The sequence below is a fragment of the Crocodylus porosus genome, unplaced genomic scaffold (genome assembly GCF_001723895.1).
Source record: "Crocodylus porosus isolate Cpor-Errol unplaced genomic scaffold, CroPor_comp1, whole genome shotgun sequence".
Classification (NCBI taxonomy): Eukaryota; Metazoa; Chordata; order Crocodylia; family Crocodylidae; genus Crocodylus; species Crocodylus porosus.
Window position 1 is genome coordinate 1,887,200 of NW_017728915.1, and position 22,299 is coordinate 1,909,498.

Genomic DNA, 22,299 nt, shown 5'->3' on the forward strand with positions numbered 1-22,299 from the left:
CTAGGGTGAAGATCGTCTGGACCAGCGGACTTGAACACGTCCAGCCTCTCCAGAAGTACCCTAACTAACTCCTCGCTAACCCCTGGCCCAGGCGTGTCTCTCTCGGGGCCCGAGGGGGGCCCAGCAGGGAGGTGGCTGAACTGGTCCCTACTTAGGAAGACATCATAACCCCTTTGAAGTGTAACTTACACAGAAGGCATTTCACAGTTTATCATTCTGAGAACTTGTTTGGTTGTGAAAGGAGAGTCAAATCAGCAAACATGCTGGCATTTTTAATATGAAACCCAGTCAGCCTCGAAAGCTCTTTAGCACATTTTAAAAAGGCATGAGCATAACTTCAAAACCCTCAGAAACTGAGGAATGTTATAGGTGCTTTGAGAAATTACTTGTCACTAGCAAAACCCAGCAGGTCTGAGCCATTACCCACAAATCAGAAAAACCAAATTATAGCTCTTTTGCATGTCTGCACAAGAGGGTAAAGGGATTAAGTAAAACAGAGGGAACTGGAAACAGCAGGGCCAAGCGGAGCCAGGAAGCATTTTTGTAGCACAGGTGTCTCTGGAATGAGGGTGTCTAAACAGGTCAAGCATAGGATTTTGTTCCACTCTGCCTTCATAGCACTCCAGAGGAAGGAGAAAATCATGGAGTCTACTTGGAAAGAGGGATGCATCTGAAGTGAAATGCATAATGATGAGAATTTTGAGCAAGGGGGGTAAGGGGCAGGGTCCTAGCCTGGGTGTGGACCCAAATTCAAAGTTGAGTTAGAACTGCAAATGAGTAGAGGTTGCATAGGCAAGCCTAATTATTAGGGTGGTGTGAAATTTCACTGAGTGTTTTGTTTCAAAGCTGTTTTGATGTGTTTCAAGCTTGAAACAGTGAAATCAAAACAAAACAAAAAGATTCAAAACAGCTTTGAAACAAAATGAGGGCACAGATCTTGAGCAGAGTCCAGGCTCTTCCCACCTCCCACTGTTGGGCTGAGCTCCGTGGGGCTGGCAGAGCCGGTCAGAGTACAGCCCTGGCTCTCCCCTGCCTCCCGCCACTGGGCTGTGCTCGGAGTAGATCCACCAGCCCCATGGAGCTGAGCCTGGTTGTGGGATGCAGGAGAGAGCCACTGGCCAGGGCTGTGCTCCAAGCAGCTCCACCACTGGATCTCCCACGGCTTTCTGCCACTGGGCTGAGCTTCGTGGGGCTGGCAGAGCCACTCAGAGCACAGCCCAGTGGCAGTAGGTGGGGGAGAGCCAGGGCTGCACTCTGACCGGCTCCACCAGCCCCATGGAGCTCAGCCCAGTGGCAGGAAGCAGGGGAGAGCCAGGGCTGCGCTCCACTTCCTGCGGCCAGGCTGAGCTCTGTGAGGCTGATGGAGTTAGTTGGAGTGCAGCCTGGCAGTGGGAGGCAGGGAGAGCCAGGGCTGCTCTCTGAGTGGCTCTGCCAGCCCCATGGAGCTCAACCTGCCCTCCCAGAGCTTCCAGACTCCTCCTGAGCGCATGGTCCCTCAGATCGGTGTGCCAGATGACAGGAGGCTGCGGCTGCTGCCTGGGGCCAGCAGCAGCAGCAATCTTCCCAGTGCTGCGTGGGCTGTGCCCAGCACCGGTCCCAGGCAACAGTGGCAGCCTCCTGTGATCCATTGTGCAGATCCAGGGGCCCGCACCCCTGGGAGGAGTCCAGCATAGCCCCATAGCCCTCCCGGGGGTGCGGGCCCCCAGATCTGTGCATCAGATGACAGGAGGCTGTTGCTGCTGCCTGGGGCCAGTAGCAGCAGCAATTTTCCTGGTACTGGGTGTGGGCTGTGCCCAGCACTGGTCCCAGGCAGCAGCAGCAGCCTCTTCTCATCTGGTGTGCAGATTCAGGAGCCTGGACCTCCAGGTGGAGTCTGGCATAGCCCTGCAGCCATCTCGGGGGTGCCGCCCCTGGATCTGTGCACTAGACCACAGGAGGCTGCTGCTGCCAGCAAGGGTCACAAGTTTTCCTTTGAACACTTTGAGATGCAGTTTCCCAGAAACCTCTGCATGTATCTTCTTGAAACTTGGCAGGCTTCATGCCCTTAAAAGGGGCTACCATCCCTGCAATTTACATCCAAATCAGGCAAGAAATTACTAAGTTTTAGGTATTTTCATGATTTCCCATTATAGCCTATAGGTGAAATGTTGAAATGTGTCAAAACGGCGAAACAGTTTCGACAAGGCAAAATGGAACAGTGCTTCAAAATTAAACAAAATGATTAAACAAACCAGTCTCTTTGAAATGGCAAAACGGACTTTGAAACAAAATGGTGCTGTTTCGCCCAGCCCTACTAATTATGACATTTCCTAATTGGTGAAGGCTTGACTTCAGCTTTCGCTTGGGTTTCTTTCTTTCTTTCTTTCTGTTTCTCCCAACGTAATTTCTTAGGCACTTCCTAAAAGTTAGATATTGGGTGAGGGGAAAATGGGATCCATTCATTTGAAACCACACTGACCCGTCCATGGGTCATTAGAATGATTGGGATCCTTAGGTTCCCAGACAAGGAAGACCTTTACTCCTTGAACTTCTGGAAGCAGTAGAAAGCTGTTATCTTCTATACAGACATGACACTAGTGAACGATGGATACATACAGTTTACTGCTGTTTCCCAGCCATCCGCTAGATGACAAAGTACTGCTGAAAGTCAGGCATAAGGGGATCCATTCTAGGATTTGGAGGCAAGTGTGCTCCCTCTATGTTCTCTTCTGACTTTCCCCTTCCCTTTTGCTCCCTGCTTCTACTCATCACATTCTGCTCCTAGTCCATGCCCCTGCACCCCAGTTTTGTCCCTATATTTTCTTATGCTGCCCACCCATCCCTGCCTGACTCTTGCTTGTCCTTGGATTCTCTGTGTATTCTCCCTGTGCCTGTTGCTACTCTACTCCTGCATCTTCTGTCCCATTCTTCTCTTGCCCCTTTCCCCATCTCACCTGTCCTGTGCTTCTGGCTTCTTTCCAACGACCCTATCCTTCCTCTCTCACTATTCTTCAGCTCTGCATGAAAGTCAGGTTGCTGCTTCCTCCTCTTCTGAGCTGCCTCGGCATTGACAAGGGGAACAGTGAGAACAACAAAGACAGTACCTCCCTTCTCGCACTTCCAGTGTCTGACATGATAGGGGCTGCTGGGAGGGGCAGTAGCAGGGAATGTTTTGCTCTACTCAGGTAGCCCCAGGATGGAGCGTACTCTGGCTTTGTTGGGTGTGCACCTGCACAGCCAAATCACACACAGGGGAGTACCCTTTCCAATGCAAACAGTTTTCAAAAAATATAGCTGCCAAATCCCGAGCAGTCTCTACTGAACATGGGCAAACATATAGAAGTTAACCACTTGTTCAAATTTGCTGCAAGGCACACCCTTGACACAAAGGCTAACCGCAGCAAATTTCTAGTCCCTGTTCCAAAGTAGGGAGGTGCAGAGTGTCTTGATGAAAAGGATGTAGGGACTCTTTGTAACATGTCAAAATAATGTATTTTTATCAGTGTCCTCCTCAGAAATATGTGATCATTTTTAACTGAAACTTTGAAATAAAAAAATCATCATAAGGCAGACACACAGAAATGGAAATTGGGGTGTGATGATGAAAATAGCAGAATAATATTAACTATGAGTGTTACCCATCTGCATACACACCCTGGTCATATCAGTACCAGACTTCGCCTTTCTGAGAAGGGGAATGTGACCTTTAGCTCTTGTACTCACACTATATTTGCCCCTGTGAGTTGGCTGCATTTGTGGCATCCAGTCTGGCAACACACCAAACAATCCCCGTTCTTTGGGAGGGGCCATATTGGCAGGGAATATCTTTCCTTAAAGTTATTTAGCATGTAACTAGACCAAGCTCTTTACTGGGAATAGATGAAACTGCAGGGATAGGCTGTGTATTTTATAGCACTGCAGGGATAGGCTGTGTGTTTTTGAATGAGCAGGTGGGCTTGATGGAAACGCCCTCATCTCTTCCTTACTAATGTCATAGACCTATAGATTTCAAGGCCAGAAGGGGCCATTGCGATCTCCTAGTCTGACCTTCTATGTAACACAGGCCAGAAACCCTCACCCAGTCGTGTCTACATCACATGCATCAAGTCCAGAACTTCAGACTGCGCTATATGTTTCTGCCTTATTACCTGTGTTGTGTGAGGTAGAAACCAGGTCAGTGGGGCAGGTGATGGAAAGATGCTACTTTGGAAAACAATGATACATAACTGTGCATGAAAGTGCTTTGGTTTTGTAGGGTTGTCTGAGAATGCATATGGGGTGTGCGAATGGCACTGCTTTATTTTGAAATGTACCTTGAAGCATGAATTTAAAAATACAGAGATAGAGGTGCATGGAATATGCAAATAGGCGGGAAAATAAGTACCTTGGGGCATGAGCCTCCCAGTACAGCCAGTATCTATTTGAATGTTCAAGCAATGGGTCAGAGCCTGTACAAGTTGGCATAGTTCTTTCCAGCAGCCTGAGAAAAGGCCCAGTATATTCATCATGGTGTATGTCAGTTTACAAGACCAAACATGGAGCAATCTAATTGTTTAAAATTAATCCAAGCTGTCTGTCTCTCTCAGATTCAGCTGAACGGTACCGGCACCTCCTCATCAGTTCAATGCATCAAAGATATAGGAGTCAGAGAGCACCAGGAGCAGTGGTGCTGGGGCAAGTGCAACCTCCTGCTTTCCATCAACTCTTTGTCAACCTAGTGATCAGGCAGAGTAAAGCTTCCCGACTAAAGGAGAGACTGGACAAATCCAAGGAGGACCTGGCAGGCTCACAGGAAGCAGAAGAGGTTGCAGATACAGCAGTGAAAGTATCTGACCTGTTTGACACCATCATTAGCTCGGGTACCACCAAAGTGATCCTTCTGTTTGGCAAGCCAGGGACTGGCAAGACTATGCTGATGCACAGGATTTGCCAGAAGTGGGCAGAAGGGTCTTTTCATCAATTTCTGCTGACTTTTCTTTTTGAGTTTAGGCAACTGAATCTAATCAGCCAAAAGCTGACTCTGAAGGAGCTTTTGTTTGACTTTTCCCTTCAGCCAGAAGACTGCCCTGATGCAGTGTTTCAGCACCTCCTGGAAAATGCCAAGCAAATGTTGATCATCTTTGATGGGCTGGATGAGTTTGTGGGTAACACTGGTGTTTCATCTTCTCCAGATATGCACCCTGCCTTCCCCAGGCCTATGTCAATATCTGAGCTCTTCACTGATCTCTGTGATGGAAAACTTCTGCCTGGATGCACAGTATTAGTCACCAGCCGCCCTAAGAAATGTCCTGACTTCCTGTTAAACACAGTTGACCTGCTGGCAGAAATTTGGGGCTTTGACCATGAGAAGGTTGAGGAATATGTTAACCACTACTTTCATGAGCATGCATTCAAAGAACAAGCCATTGCTCAGCTGAAAAACAATAGCAAGCTCCTCAGCATGTGTTTTATCCCTGCCCTGTGCTACATTGTCTGCATCTGTTTGGAATATTTGCTGATTAAACAGCTGTTGAGTGTGGAGCTTCCTCAAACCATGACCCAGTTTTATATTCAAATGCTCCTTATCTTTATCAGCAAACAGCAAAAAGAGTGCAGTCAGAGGGAGGAAGTTCAGCTGAATCACTACAGGGTGGCTATTCTGGGCCTGTGTGACCTTGCTCTGAAGGGTCTGGAAGAGAAGAAATTAGTGTTTTATGTTGATGATATCCCAGAGCATGTGAAAGACTTTGCTTCCCTGCATGGGTTGTTGACAGTTTTTGAAGTGAAGAGAAGTGACCACCTCCCAGAGGCTGGCTATGCCTTTGTGCATTTAAGTTTGCAGGAATTTTTTGCTGCTCTGTGTGTGATGATAAGTAAGAGAGCAGACAGAAATTACCTAAGGAAAAAGTTCTCTCTGAAGTCAAAGTGGACTTTAAAGAATGAAGCAAGGACTGAATTCATGGAGAGTTTTCACATCTTTCTCTCTGGCCTCTCATCAAAAGAGTGCAGGAAGTTCCTCGCACAGTTATCTGAACAAAGTGAGGCTTGGGTGCAAGCCAAGCAAGCTGTCATCTTGCAGTCTCTCAAAAAGCTGGCAGCTACTAACCTTACAGGGCCCAAGATAATTGAGCTGTGCCACTGCACTTATGAAACTCAAGACCTTGAGGTAGCTCAGCAGGTTGGAAGCCAGCTGAACTTCAAGTATGAATTCAGAAACTTTAGGTTGACACCGCTTGACATTTCAGCTTTGGTGTTTGTCATTAATTGTGGCCAAGAGTTGACACACTTGGATTTTGCAGGATGTCCCATGGAACTAGATTGTTTGGAGGTTCTAGCCAGCTGTACAAATATTGAGTGCCTAAGGTAAGAAAAGCTATAAGGGATACATGTGCTTGGATTGAGATTTTGAAAGCTGCTTCACAGTTTTGAAGGGCAATACCATGCTTATCTTTGAAAAGGGAATAAAGACCTGGAAAATTAGGCAGTCATCTAAAAACCAGTATCTTGAAAGATACTGGGACAGATTACTGGCTAATCATTTTAAGCACCCAATAACAGTGATATAAAAAACAACAACATGGATTTGTCAAGACTAAGCCATACAGGAGCCATTAGGCTTCCCTAATAGCATGAGTCAAATTTACTGTCATATAACTGTGAGCAAAATTTAGCCTTATACAATAACTTCTTCTGAATCCTAGGTCTAGCATTGTGTGCAGTCAGATTCTCTCTCTTGTTTGCAAGAAGTATTGCATGTTTTGTCCTAATAGCAAAACAGAAATTTCCCTCCCTTTGCATAATTGACTAGGTGCACTAGGTTGAAATGTTTTTGAAAAACACGTATCTCGGTAAAAAATATTGCAAAAAGCAGGATGATGCAATAGGTAATGTTGTGGGGAAATCAACAGGTCTTTTTTGCTATGTTTTTAAACTTACTTTCTTTTGCTTCTTTCAGCTTTAGGAGTAGGAAATGCGGTGATGAATTTGCAGCTGTTCTTTCCAGAACCTTACCAAAGATCAGGAGTCTGAAAAAATTAGAGTAAGCATTTGCTTTTAAGTTCAAAACATCTTATTTTTGCTCCATGGGAAGAAAAGGGCTGCCTTTTTTGCATTTTGTAATCCACTATCTTCTGTTTTACTTTAAATCTTTCACTCTGTGGGATGTTTGTGTACCTAACAGGAACCACAGACTATGATATGTCCACAGAAATACAAGAGAAATATCATAGTCAGTTCCTGTTTGGCACTGTAATCAAATACCAAAAAAAAGTTGCCTGCCTAATGCTGCAGTGTCTGATGACCTACTGTGAAGATTTAAATGTGTAAATAAAATGTTAAACAAATAGCTCTCTTCCAGGAGAGGAAGTGATGTGAAGGAATACATAGATGGTGCATGTGAGCCCTATTAGGACAGGGACTACTCTTTAATTATGTATTTTTACAGTGCTTAGCATAATACGGCTTTGAGCTGTGTGAGGCTTCAAGGCCCCACCACAACATAAATCTTGTTATGCAGGAGTTGCCAGATGCTGGTGCTACACATCTTTTTCAAGTTCTGTAAACAGGTATTTCATCTTGGGCGTGATGTTAGTTTTTAGTTTTTGAAGGTTGTGTGAGCGGCAGTATAGTTTGCTTTCTATCTTGGCTGCTGATTGAAGTCCATTGTTGAGGCTGGATTGCTACCTGGGATTTAAGCACTGGAGTTGGGTTGAAATTTCTGGAAGAGGGAATTGCTCCATTGTGTTTGACCTTCTATTTTTCAAGACAGGTATATATGTGGAATTGAAAAAACTTGCAGTAAGAGTATATCCAAATTCTAAATCCCTGATTACCACTCAACTGGATAGTGAACATGTAAAGTGTTTTGGTAAGACCCATGTTGGAACAGGACAGTAGTCAGAAGATGGGGAACATTATTTCTAGAGATGAGAACCTTCTGTGCATGAAATGTAACATGGTTAAAGTCCTAGTGATAGAAACAGAAAAGGAAATGAATGAGCCAGTGATAGAGGTCAAAGAGACGAGGATCATGATGTAGGTAAGAAGGGCTTTGAAACATGGATGAACTTTATGTAGACTTGAGAGGAATGAGAGGGTGGGATGACATGGTCATATTAAGATACAGGTAATCACAAGTTGAATCAGAAGAAATACACACCAAAGTTACAGAAGTATGAACAATATACCACGTGGTAAAAGTGGGCAGCGGTTCCATAGCAGCTGGAAGAAGTTACTCAAAGAGGTTGTAGAATCTCTTTATCTTTGGAAGTTTTTAAGACCTGGCTAGACAAAGCCTTGTCTGGGATAATATAGTTTGGGATGGTCCTTGTGATGGCTGTAAATGTTGTAGGGCTTGCTGCCACTGCCCTGAGCTAGTTTTCCTACAGGCAGTGACAGGGTGGACCTCAGCTTTGGATCATGTGGTCTGCCAGGAAGCTGGTCTTATGTTTCTCACCTGCCATGACTTTGAAGATATTATATTGCTAGGAGGCAATGCCCAAGGTGATCCTACCAGGTCTCAAGCCCTGTTTTCTTCTGTGGGGCTCCAAACCTCCCCTTTACCCCACCCTAGCTTCTCTTGATGGCACTCGTAGTTCTTTGCAGCCAGATCTTAATGCTGCCTGTTGGTCTACTGTTCTGCCCTCAGCCACCAGGGTGACCATTGGCTTTGATTAGTAGGCACACAGCCTTCCAGGGGCTGGCCTTGGCCTGCACTCAAATATACAAAAAAATAAAGCAAACCCCAACTGCTCTCACTCTCTTTGTCAGACTCAGTCCATGTCCCCTTCACCTAGGGTCAGCCACTCATGTCCAAATCACAACCAAAAAAATCAGTTAATCCAGTCATTCTATCCAGCCCACAAAGCCTCTAAAAAATATAGAAAATTAATAGTTATCTGCCCCTGGCTGCCTGTCATGCGGCTCTTGATGGCTTGCCAAAACTCAGTAAGTGGCCCTCAGCCTGAAATAATTGCCCACCCCTGCTCTAACCTGAAAACAGCAATTCTCCTGGCCTCTGCCCCAGATCCTCAGCTGTCACTCCACTCTAGGGATTATCAGAAGCCTTGTGTGGGCAGACCTCCACCTGCCTCCTTCTCTGGGTCACACCCACAGTGTTTCTCTGGCAGAGTTCGCAACACTTGCCTGCTGGGACGCTCAGCTGCTCCTCTCTCTGCGGTTCGCAGGGAATTGACCCTACTCTGCCCCTCCCCGGGACCAGAAATACGTTTGAGCAGCGTCCCTCCTTTAATCTGGTGTGAGATGGTTCTCCAGAAGTGTGGTGATTGTTTCTCTTCCCTTCTGGTCTCCAGCTGCAGCCCCGTTGGCCCTCCATGCTGCAAGTGTTGCATGCTTTCACTTTCACCATCTGTTGCTGCTGGCTGCTTTTCTTCTCCTGACCTCCCCTACCCTGCATGTAAGGCACCTCAGGCCTTTTGTTTACTCTCTCTCACTCCTTCACATACTCCCCCCACTTAAGATGCTGTCAGGCACTCTTCTTTGTTCATAAGGGGGACTTTCTACCTGGACTGTCATCTGCTCTCCTGGCATTCTCTGTATTTGGCGTGACTCCCTCAACTGGCAACAAGAGAGAAAATCAACCACCACATTATCTTTACCTGGTCAATATTCAGCTGTAAACTGAAATAGTTGCAAAGCCAAGGCCCACTTTGTTATATGGGCGTTGGCTAAAATCCACCAAGACGGACATTTCAATGGTGCATGATCTGTTATAACTATGAATTCCTGCCCCAAAAGGCAATACCAAAAATACTCTACACCCCACTTCACCACTAAACACTCCCTTTCTACAGTGGCATACCTGCCATGGTCGTTTAATCCCCTTCTGGCATAGGCTATCAGTCTTCTTTCTCCCTCAATCCTTTGGGAAAGCATGGCCCCTAACGCCTGTCTTGATGCATCTACCTGAAGAATGAAGGGCAGTGTAAAATTTGGTGTGTGTAGTATAACATCTTTACATAAGGCCTTCTCAACTGCCACGAAGGCTTGTTGGTTATCTTTGTCCAATGTATATGGTCATTCTTCTTACCCTTGAATCAAGGCCCCTGGCCCCCAGCCTCCGGCTCCCAGCTCCAGCCCCTGGCCCCTGGCCCCAACCACCAGTCCCCAGCTCCAGTCTGTTGCTGCTGGCTGCTTTTCTTCTCCTGACCTCCGCCGCCCCACATGTAAGGCACCTGGAGCCTTTTGTTTACTCTCTCTCACTCCTTCACAGTCCTGGGGGTTGGACTAGATGATCTCCTGAGGTCCCTTACAACCCTAATTTTTTATGATTCTAACTGCCTGTGGGCACACTTTTACAGGATAAGTGGAAAGTAAACCCTAGTAGCTTAGCTCACATGTACTGCTTCCTGAAGCAGTCAACACATGCTAATTAACACAGTCAGAGCAGACTCAATTAATCAAGTCTGCTCAAGCATGCTAATTAACATACTCCGACAGCCTCTGTAGCACGTGCATTCAGCATCCCCGCATTTCAAAATGGCAGTGGAGGTGTTTTAGCTAAAGCTCATCGAATTAAAGCGCCACGCCCCCTTCATACCAGAGCACGCATATCTGCCCCACGGTGCCACCATGTCCTGCTTTCTACCTGACTTCAGATTAACATGGGCATACACCTTTCTCAGCAGAAATGCAGTTTATTTGGTATAACTAGAGTTTCTCAACACAGTGGCTTCTGCCAAATACCTTTTTGCTCCACTGTATATTTCACAAACAATGCACCATAGTGTAGCATGACTCCAGGCATAAAACTAGCTGCATTAGGGGTGCTGGTGATGGCAAAATTCTACAGTGAAATAATGAACCATTCTGATGATTGGCTTTAAGCAACAGGTGCTCTATTTCTTGCTTCTTCAGCATGGCCATAGCAAATCTGCTCATCACAGATTATGAGCCAGGTCAGTCTCTCATGCTTTGTCCACACTAGGAATCTCGATTAGCAAACCTGTGCTACATTCCTTCAAGCAGTAAAGAATAATCAAGTACAGGTTTCCCTTGATCTATGTGGGTTCAATTTATGCAATTTGTTCTTATGCAGTGACCCTTTTGTACCCAAAATTCATTATGGGCAAGGTAAATTTGCATATATGTGATCGGCATAGGCTGATCTTATGCGATCGGCATAGGTGCACTCTGCCCTTCCCCAAGCAGGTAAGTCTGAGTTTGTGAGCAGAGCGGAGGGGAAAGGGCTGCAGGGCCAAGCCCTACTCACCTGCCCCTGAAGAGCCAGGTGCTGCTGCCAGCCCAAGTCTGTAGTGGCCACCGGCCCCAGCCTGCTCTCATCCAGCTGCAGGGGGCTGCCCGCCCCTGCTGCAGCTGCTCTGGGAGCGGCCAGTGCAAGTGCCTTGCAGCCACTGGGCTGCGCCGTGTGCCCCAAACCCTCCAGGACTCTACTTCCCCTGGGGCACCGTGCCCCTAGCCCCCCGGCACGGTGCAGACCAGCAGCTGCAAGCTGAACACAGCTACCAGGGCTGCAGCAGAGGCAGGCAGCTGCATGCAGCCGGACAAGAGCAGGCTGGGATCAGTGGTGTCACCATGCCCTTCCTCACATTCAGGGTGGGCCATGGCGATGGGAGGGGGACTGCTGCCACCCCAAAATTCACCATAGCACCCCACAACCTGCCCTCCAAGCACCACTGCTGAGCTCCAGGAAGAGCTTGATGCTGTCACTGGCCCAAACTTCCAGCGTTGGCTGGCCCCAGCCTGCTCCCATCTGGCTGCCGGCAGCTGCCCGCCTCTGCTGCAGCCCTGGGAGTGGCAGATGCTGCTTGCTTGCAGTCTCTGGGCTGTGCTGTACCCCAGACCCCCCAAGGCTTCACTTCCCCTGGGGTACTGTGCCCCAGGGGAAGCGAAACTCTGGGGAGTTTGGGGCATGGTGCAGCCCAGCAGCTGCAAGCTGCTTGCATCGGCCGCTCCCAGAGCAGCTGCAGCAGGGGCAGGCAGCCACCTGCAGCCAGTCGAGAGCAGGCTGGGGTGGGCAACTGCTGCAGACTTGGGCTGGTGGTGGCACCAAGCTCTTCAGGGGCAGGTGAGTGGGGCCTGGCCCTGAAGTGGAGTGAGTGAGGCTGCTGCCCACCCCGAGTGCCACAACGTGCCCGGTGCTGACCCTGCTACAGCCCCAGAAATGGGAGGAGATGCCACCTGCTTGCAGCCACTGGGCTGCACTGCATCCCTCTCCCCACCCCTTCCCTAGCCCCAACCCCACTCCCTCCCTCCCTCACTGCCCTGGGAACGCATCCCTATCTGTTTCTTTGTAAACTGGGTTTGCTTTATGCAAATTTGATTCATATGCTGTTCCCTGGGAACATATCTGCTGCATAAATTGAGGGAAACCTGTCCAGCAAAATGCGGCTTCTGGGGTTCAGTTCTGCCCTGCAGCAATTTATATGTAACTTGTATTGCCCAAGTTCGGAATGGAGTCACAAGTCCCTCCATTTTCAATTTGTCCCTTAAACAGTTCCTGGAATATGTCTGAGGAAAATATTTGTCTTGCTGACATCTTTTTGATCTGCATTATGTTTTTCAGATTAACTGGTGGTAATATCACTGCCCTGGGGCTAGCTAACCTAGAACAAGCTTTTCCACACTGCACTCAACTTGAAGAAATAAAGTAAGTGAGCTGTATTAACGGGATGAATGACACCTTTTTCAAATTGGCTGAGTATTTTGGGGGCAGGATTAACCACACAAATTGATTTGCAGTTTGCAGGGCAATCGAATGAGGGACCAAGACATGACAAAGGTGCTTGAAGTATTTTCCAGAATGGAAAAATTGAAGAAGATAGAGTAAGTAGAAGTTTGACTTGCTTATGCTTACTTAAAATGACAGCTATTAAGAAGGAAGGTCAGAGTCAAGAAGTTTCGGATCAACATAATGGCCCCTGACTTGATGATGAGACAAGGAACCCATGGGGAGTACCCAGTTGGAACTCTCTTGGAAATCATTGGTTGCCTGTGAGGTGCATGGGGAGGTACAACTTTTTACCAGTGAGGGTGCTTAACTACTAGAACAAGCCACCAAGAGGATTGGTGGATTCTCCAGCCTTGAAATCTTCAAATCCAAACTGGAAATATTTTTTGTAAGATACTTGAATGCTTATCTCCTTTAAGAATTAATAGGAGATGGGCACTTCACTCATATTAGAAATTTGTTCCCAGTTGCTTTTCTGGTACCTGTGTGTTGCTGCAAACACAAACAAAAGGACTCCAGACAAGAATGCCTCGAAGATGTTTTATGGCGTATAATTATAGAGGGGGTCTGATTTGATGATCAGTGATCATGTGGCTCCTCCTGGCTTTACAGTCTAAGCACAATTAGATTGCATTTAAAATCTAAACCAGTTTCACAAAATCTGAATAGAAATATTTTCCTGCATATGTAAATATAAAATGGAGGAAACCCCACCATGTCAGCATCATGTTAGCACAATAGAAACTGTTGTAGTCTGACAAAAAAAAAGAGTGACATTTACCAAACAAGGTGTTCTAGTTTTGCACTCCAGTCTTTCAAATGCTTATGGATGTACATGGTTTTGCTCACCTGAGCAATTATGTTGAAGTCAGTGGGAGGAAAGGTATGAATATTTTAAAGGTTTTTGCAGGATCCGAGTCTCATATTCCAAGTTGAATGTGGTTCAAAAAGTAAACCAACAGCTTAAATAGGTTAATTTTAAAACATTTTGGTGAGTTGTTAATGCTGGCAGTAAGAATTTTTTTGGCATAAGATTCATATCTTGACTTTCCCCAAATGGCAGCACTTAAATCAGTTGATGTGCTTTGGCATCATTGCAACTCTAGATTGCCATTGTATCCCCTTCCTCTTAATGAGTCCTTTTTTTGGCCGAAAAAAGATCAGTACCCATTTTACTACCTTGCAGTTCTGTCAAGTGTGTCTGATTTTTAAAACTCATCGCAAATGATGGCTTTTGTAAAAGCTCATAAAATGGAAATGAATCAGTAACGAGATATAATGTAGCATGAGCTGGATGATACAGATCAGAGATAATCCTGCCCTGGACTGACATAACTTTGAGCCACATAATGAGTGCTTAAAACCAGTTTGAGGTTTTAATGTCAGGATAATTCAGAGGTTAAGATCTCCAGGAGCTGCCCAAAATCACCGTGTAACAAGGCCCAAAATTTATGTTCATTGAGTGTTGGCAATAAATTCTTAAATTGCTAATAGAACCCTGGTGTGTGTGTGTGGAGGGCGGGGCATGTCTGCATGGTAAACCTGTTATATCTGACACAGCCAAGCAGGCTGCCTCCTAAGCCAAAATAAGGTAACCACTTCTATTCAGGAAGTTTCATTAGCACTGCTGAAAGAACTAATTATTAGCTCAATGTGCCATGTTAATTGGCTGATACATAGCACTCATGGATGGGGTTAATTAGCATGGGCTAATTGGCACTACCACTCAGAAGTGCTAATTATTCCATGGGGGGGGTGCGCATGTGCGTGCATGCCCGCACACTTGCACATGCCCGCGCACTTGCACATGCATGCATGCATGCACAGGATGTAGAGAAGTGGTCATATACAGAATAAAGGGACTTACTATCAGATGCAAGCAGCTGATGTGTTGATGCTCTGTTGTCCACAGTTTAAGCCACAATGATATTTCGACAGAGGCTGTTCTTGTTTTGGCAAAGAGAGCCATCGTGTGTCCAAATGTTACTGAACTGCATATCAGGTACTGGAAAATGAAAGCCATTATGGAAATACTTTTTTATTTCTTTAAGTGTTTACTTTACAAACTGCATTCTCCTTCTAATTTAGTTGCTTGTTAATGAAGAGCAGTGCAGATGTGTTTACCCACTCCTCTTATCCTGTTTGAAAAATGAAGTTAAAATCAGATACTCTATGTATGTGGACTCATTGCTTGCATTTATTTATACATGCTCTTTTAACTCTTTGGATCATACATTATTTTAGAAGGTTGTAAATGGTATGCAACTTCAAGATGGTTAACAGTTAAACTGTGAGATTCTTGAGTTTACTTGTGGCTCTAAAAGAGCTGCTTATTACTTTGGCTGACTGAGGAAGAAATGGTTTACATTGCTGTATAGTTGATGCACCTTTAAACTAGGGGTTTGATATTTGAATATGGCCAAAATATTAGAAGTAAGTGGTGAATTAAAATCACAGATCTTACCATGGGTTTATGTTGATGTATAAACTTAATGAACCAGTTGAATCCCTGATGTAACTCTAAACAGTCATGTTGCATACGCTTTGCCTTTTTTTCTGAGTTTCTCTTTGAAAAATGCATGCGACATTGAATTATTGTAGTACCCATTTCATGCACCTTTTCAAAAACAAAAGGACTCCATTTGAGCTGTAGTGATGCTGATTTCAGCCATGTGGTCCATTGTGTCAGTGCTGCCACACACTGTCCGAACACACAGAGCTTCCTGGGGCTTCCTAGTGTCCCCCTCCAAATTTGTCCTTCCTACCACTCCTGTTCCAACCTGCACGTTCCAACCTACAGCACCTTCTGACAGCTTGTCTCACAAACGAGCTTAAAAGAGCAATTCAGTCTGAGAGTGCTCTGTAGCAGCAGTCAGCAACTTTTTCTGGTAGTGGACTGGAGTGATCCAACAGAGGCCCAAAATTGGCTGGCACTAAGACCCAACTACCACTGCTGTCTATAGGTAAGGCCCAAATCATTGCAGGAGGTTGCAGCATTTGGGATCAACAGGTAGAAAAAGGTTGTATTTTTATAAGAAATGTGTCAAGGAAAGAGGAACCCCACTAAGAAATTTGCTCAAGCTTAATCCCAATGTTACGGATTTCAGTGACCCATCTGAAAAACAATAAAATAAAATACCCCTGCTATAGGCCCTTTTGGCTCATTTGTCAAAGAGCTTTGAGAGCAGCGTGCTTCTGTGGCAGCGATTTTCAACTGGGGTGTTGTGGGGTTCTGTGTAATATTATTACCGTTAGGTATGCAAACACCTATGGATGATTAATGAAATAAACCCAGAGATTTCAGATAGAAATCCATAATGTCAAAAACCTTCTGACCTGTTGTGGTCTTTCTGAGTTATTTGCAACAGCAATATTGCTAACATAGTTATTTGCAACAGCAGTATTGCTATCATATTTTTCTGTAGTCAAATAACGAGTGAAAGCTAAGAGCTGGTATTTTCCGAGTCTACTTTGCACCTAAAAAGGTTGAGAACCACCATTATAGGGCTTCATTCCACTCCATTGAAGTTGATGGGAATTTAGCTGAGTTTATTTGCCTTCCATTGAATGTTTTGTTGTCTCTTGCAGGGGGGACACTATAATCATATTATTTTCTGGCCATCCTGAAAAAGTCCCAAGGTAAGAAACTGCTTTTGGCATTTTGAGTTTTTAAGGTAATTCTGATTCAAACGATGTTCTCCATTGGACATTGGTGAACACTAACTCCAGAAATGGGCCTATATTTCTCAGTGTCCTGCATCTTATGTAGTCATTAGCACTTACACAAGGAGAATATAAAATGCTAGTCAAACAGAATAATAGCATTTGGTGTAGGAGGAAATGACTGTGCATGCTGCAAGGCAGATGAGAACAAGGCTTAGAGATTTGGAGGGATGAATAAGTTTTGGGAGACATTTTTATCGTGCTTTGCTGCCTCTTTTCCTTCTTAAGCAAATATGTGGGGTCAGCATTAACTTACTCTAAGTAAATACCAAATCAACTATTGGTTTGCCTATGTACCTTCCCCAGCACTCCTGTGGGCACCATTGTGGAGCACAGCCCTGAGATGAGCACAGCCCAAACCTGAAAACAAGGCAATGACGCTGCACTGTGCTCTCCTCTTAGTTATACAGTGAGCTGATGAGAGTGACATCAGATGGCATCTTGAGGGCAGCTTCACTGCCCCATTTCCAGGTTTGATGTGAAGAGCAGAAGCTGATGGGCAAATCTGGGCTATTTGGTGGTATGTTTGGGAGCCCAAGGGAAGCAGTACAGATGCAACCTGTGTACCTTCATTTTTCTTCAGTGATTATTTTGATAATGCCCCTATAGGAAGCACCTTTCATCACATGCTGTGCAATGTAGTTTTGCTAATGTTTTAATCTCTAGCGAGCCATCATCATCTTGAATATTGTTTAGCCTCAGGATGTCTGACTGCTTCCAACAAAACTTAATTTCTTCTGTCTACATGATGTGTCCAATGATTTATCTGGAATATTAAACAGCTGTTAAATTCTAAAGCACCTTAGGATGGTGTTTCAGAAGCCTGTAAGTATTGTGTTTATTTGCAGATCAGCAAGTTTGAGAAAGAAAACCATAAAGGAGAATGCTGCTCAAATGAGACACGTGATGTTACGGTAAAAGAAATTTATTTAAGTATCCGTGGATCAATCAAATCTTCAGATGACAGTTTCCTGGAAGTAGTGCAATAGTTGTACTAATCATTAAAGGCAGAAGATGTTACAATTTAAGATGTAATTTAAATAAAGCTGGAAGAATGTTTTGAAACAAAAAATATCCCAGCCTGTGCAAACTGACAACCTAAGGTTCTGGACTCAGCAAAAATGATTTTGCCATATTCCATTGTAATATGATATGTTGCCCCAGGGAAGTTTGGGTCAGTATCATACACCATGTCAACATGTCCTCTATGGAGACAGTGCTTTTAGCAGAAGAGGTCTGTCTGCATTGGGAAGCTGCCAGTCTTCTTTGCTTCCCTCCATCTAGCTGCAGATGATAAAAGTACACTGGCCAATGAATGGTAAACAAAGAGAAGGCAAATTGGGACCTAATAGTCACCCTTTCTCATAAATCAAGAAGTTGGTATTCAGGGAAACTGCTTGGCAGCTGATATAAACTGAATAACAGGAAAACAACTCATAGGTTAGTCTATGGAGTTCACTACCATTAGATATAATGGAAGACAAAAACTTAGCATGGGTCGTCAACCTCCAGCATGTGTGCTGAGCATGGCACGTGAGGCCATTTTCCTTGGCACACACTGGAGCCGGGGTCAGGGCCAGGGCGGGGAGGCAGCAGTTGTTTGCAGCCTCCTGGCTTCAGCCAGCCCTGGCTCTAGGTAGCTGCTGCCAGCCAGAGCCTGGGCTGCTCTCAGCTGGTGGCTGGCAGGCTGCAAGCCCTGCTGGGAGCAGCCCGGATACCATGGCTGGCAGCAGCTACCCCAGAAGGCTACAAACAGCTGCTGCATCCTGGCCACAGCCCCAGTGGGCATACTGCTGGCACCTGCTGTCTTCCCAGAGCTTGGGGCCGGAAGACAGCTGGGGCTGAGGTGGCAGGGAAGCTGGCTGGTAGGACGGAAGTCCTGCTACAAGCATGCCGGGGTCTGTGGCTGTCAGCCATTACCCAGAACCTGGGCTGGCTGCAAACAGCTGCTGCCTCCCCGTCTTGGCCCCAACCCCAGCTGCCTCCCAGCCCCAGACTCCAGAGAGACAGCAGATATAGGTGATGCTCCTTGCCATGCTGCCCTCGCCACCACTTCTGCAGAACAGGGTGTGGAACCTGGTGCGGCAGGGCACAGCAGGGGGGTGCAGAAAGCTGTCTGCTGCTCCAGCCTCACTTCCCCTGCAGGCTGGGGCAGCAGCAAGGGGCACAACCCTGCTTCCCATGCTGCTCTCGTGCACACAGGGAAAGTGTGACCTGGCAGCATGGAGTTTGCTGCAGCAGGCATCTTCCCTGTGCAGCCCCTCTGCTACCACTCCAGGTTGTACATGCTGTGTTCTGGAGGGCCCAGGGGAGGGCAGCAGGGCTGGGAGCACAGTGTGTGCAACCCAAAGTGATAGCGCACAGAGGGGCCACGCAGGGAAGCTTCCTGCTGATAGCCACAGAGCCTGGGCTGGGGGGCAGGGGCTTTGGCTGGGGGATCAAGGGGCAAGGCAGCGGGGCAGGGGCTTTGGGTGGGGGCAGGGGGCAGCAGGGCTGGGGGGCAGAGGCTTTGGGTGCAGGGCAAAGGGCACGAGCAGAGCTGGCAGGAAGAGGCTTTGGGTGGGGGGAAGGGGGCACAAGCAGGGCATTCTGCCATGTACCCCCTGCCCTCGTTTTGTTTTTCTGGCATGCCAGCACTCTGGCACCTTCCAAGGTAGCCATTGTGAGGTTTTTCGGCACTCCAGCCTACCACTGACTTAGCAGGAAGGAAAGGGGAAGGTCATTTACGGCCATTGAGAAGATGTGCAGTTACGGCAGTAAAGATATTTTAAGTCAAATATTGTGGAAGGAAGGAAAACCTTTCCTTTGCAGAGCAAAAGCCAGCCTCTTACTGAGGGAGTTAGGAAGGAATATTCCCTGGGGATTGGTTAGTCTATAAGTACCTACTTCCAGCTTCTGTTACCTTTCTTTAGAATGACTAGCGCTGGTCATTGTCAGAAAGAGAATACAGGGTCAGAAATAGCAGCAGGGTCTGATCTCCCGTATTCAGTTGTACTAGTGCAGCAAGTTTCACAGCCTCCACATTCAACGTGTGGGTTGTTTACAAAAATACACTGAAAATACTCCTCCTGATAGGTCAACTGGTTGCCACAGTACTGTACCAAAGTCTTCTAGACATAATATGAAAAGAGAAACTCGGGCACCAAGCGATGTAGTGACTCGCTAAAAGTCACAGAGCAGGATGGTGGCCAGTGTCCTTTTTGCTAGGCTTTGCCCCATTCATTAGATTCTATAGCCTTACCACCCCATTTCAAAATTTGAATCTCTGTGAGGCTAGAGAAGGATAAATCCGAGAACTGCCCAGTAAAAGCCAAACTTGGTTCCCTGTTCTGTTTGTCTCCAACCCAATCATTTGAACTAATCTAAGAGCATGTATCAATGAGCTTGGATCTTCAGGTGAGAGGTTCCTCACAGGAACAGAGTGATATCATGTTGATTGGTATATGCAAGTGTGATTTTTGTGTCATTATTTAAAAGCTATTTGAAATACAGTTGGGTACTTGAGTTAAAAATATAAAATTCCAGCCTCTCTCTGATCCCTGGTTACTGTGAGTTGGGCTTACCAGACTTACTTTTATAATAAACAGTTGTGATGTTATATGACATAGTTTGTATTACAATATCTCCGTGCCATGGAACGAGTCCATCAGAGCCGACACCTGGGGTGGGATGGAGCTCTCTGTTTGGGATGCAACCAGCTTTCTTCCCCTCACCTCCCTGTGACAGGGCATGGGCTGGTCATCTTGATTGGGATCAAATCATAAAATTACACAAAATAACAGAGACGATAGAGTGAGGACTTTGATGGGCCCTTTGTCATATATAAGAACAAACTGTTATGGAATGGAAAAAAACCAGAAAAATAAAACTAACACAAAGTAATAGTTTATTATTCCTCACATTTTCCTACCTGTCAGGGTCCTAGTGTTACCATTTGTAAATTGGGAGGAGCTCGCTGAAAAATTTTCACCTGAGTTTCATTGAAAAATGGCAACGGCATTTATCTTAGATGTGAATCCCCACTCAGTCTCCATTGTCTATTGAAAGATGACAGTGTTGCCTGTTGGAAGATGTTAGATGCCCTGTTTGTCTTCTGTTTGCTTATTAAATCGAATTTTCCTCCTCATAGATTACAAGATTGCAGCCTTGATTCACGCCATACAGAGGAGATTGCTGCTGTTCTCAGGGGCTGCTCCCAGCTGTCTGAAGTGGAGTATGTATCAGAGAAAGCCTTGTTCCCTTCCACTTGATCTTGCTTCAGAGGCTGGGGGAAAGGGAACATGACACGATGAGGCTGATTTGAAGTTTCTCACCTCAGAGGGAGGGACATACTTCTTCCAACTGTGACATACTGGGGCCTTGGGTGGGGATTTTCCATAAGATTCCATGAGAATTGGGTGCTTGACTCCCTTGAGCCCTTTAAAAATTCCAGACTCTGGCTCTAGGGAAATGTAACTAGAAACGTCTCATGGGCCAGAGGCAAATGTACCCTTCTGATGCATCTCCTGGAGGTACTGATCTTTCAGAAAACACAGCTTCTAGTCCTCTCTGACATGGATGGGAAGCCTGCCTGTTACACCTTCTGGGTGCAGCTTCTTTTCATCTTCCCAAGGCTATCCAGCTTTGCCAGAGAAAAGAGGAGCACCACCATAACAGACCTCCACACTTTTCTGCTTCCTGGTGACCATCAAACCCTGCCTTGCTTCTGTTGTACATATGGAGCCAGTCAGGGCCTGGCTCTGAAGATTCCCTTTTAACACACAGGCTTCAGGAAATTCCAGAAAAACCACTACAAAATGATTTACCCACTTCATATAAGAGATATCCCAAACCTCAGCCCTCTGGTTGACTGGATTAGAGAGTTTTAATTTCCCTCCTTTCCCTCAAGTCTGGAGCTACCTGCTAATGTGATTCCTGTGGCTCACATCCCCTCTTCAGGTGCTTTAACATACAGGCCACAGAGAACAGTACTGTACCTAGACTCACGGTGGCCTGGGTGAACTTTTAGTATTAGGCCCCCGCTTCACCAGAGATAATGATAATAATAATCAGACAATGGGAAAAAAATTACCATTTTCAGGCCGCCTTTCTGTCCAGGCCTGCAATGGCCTCCTGGTTTGCCCATGCCTGTGTCTGGACCTGACAGAGAAGCAATGTGAGCGAGAGGGGTGACTCCATGGTGGGTAGACTCCCTCTTGAAGTCACTTCATGCAGGGACAGGGAAGGGAAGAATGAAGTCCAGGAAAGACAATAGATTTTATTACCAGTTATGCTGTTCAAAATGACCGTCTCTAACTGGAAATGCTTCAGTTTGTCAGGTAACCGCCTTGGAGATGAAGGCTGCAGACAGCTGGTGGGAAGCCTGCCTGAAGTGCAGATTTCTAAGTGTTTGGAGTAAGTGTTACATAATACACACTGAATTGCTGCTATTAGGGATTGCACTGATTATACCAAAAATATGAGCAGGATTCCAGGAAGTTACCACTCTTCTAAGCTAACATGGAGGAACACAGATGGAGTAATGAGATGGGACCAGGACAGAAAAGGCAGTTGAATCTATACTCAGACTTTTCTGGAGTGGAATCCAACCCTGTAAAGATGCTCTGCATAAGGCAGGGGTGGGCAAAATACAGCCTGCAGGCCAGATCCAGCCCACCAGGCACTTTCATCCAGCCCATGGCACCCACCAACGAATTGTACCTCACCCAGCAGTTCCACCCACACAAGTGGGAACGAAGCACCTACACCTGCCCCCAACCTACCCTATTATGTCTCACTTCCACCCTTGTGGGCGGAAGGGCCTGGCCCAGCCAGCACTGGGCAAGGCTGCTGCTGAAGGCTTCCCCTGTGTCCTACTTCCTCCAGGCAGCAGGTGGGGAAGCGTGTGTGTGTGTGTGTGTGTGTGTTTG

The 22,299-nt window shown here is 46.2% G+C and overlaps 1 protein-coding gene across 1 annotated transcript in view; it reads left to right on the forward strand.

Moving 5' to 3' along the window:
• Positions 1-22,299, forward strand: part of NLRC5 (NLR family CARD domain containing 5) — a 91,135-nt gene that overhangs the window by 16,509 nt on the left and 52,327 nt on the right. Inside the window, exons 4-12 of the mRNA XM_019535520.1 lie at positions 4,566-6,321; positions 6,914-6,997; positions 12,503-12,586; positions 12,679-12,762; positions 14,580-14,669; positions 16,256-16,306; positions 17,239-17,304; positions 20,520-20,603; positions 21,701-21,784. Coding sequence (XP_019391065.1) covers positions 4,566-6,321; positions 6,914-6,997; positions 12,503-12,586; positions 12,679-12,762; positions 14,580-14,669; positions 16,256-16,306; positions 17,239-17,304; positions 20,520-20,603; positions 21,701-21,784 — 2,383 coding nt within the window. The remainder of the gene's footprint in view (positions 1-4,565; positions 6,322-6,913; positions 6,998-12,502; positions 12,587-12,678; positions 12,763-14,579; positions 14,670-16,255; positions 16,307-17,238; positions 17,305-20,519; positions 20,604-21,700; positions 21,785-22,299) is intronic.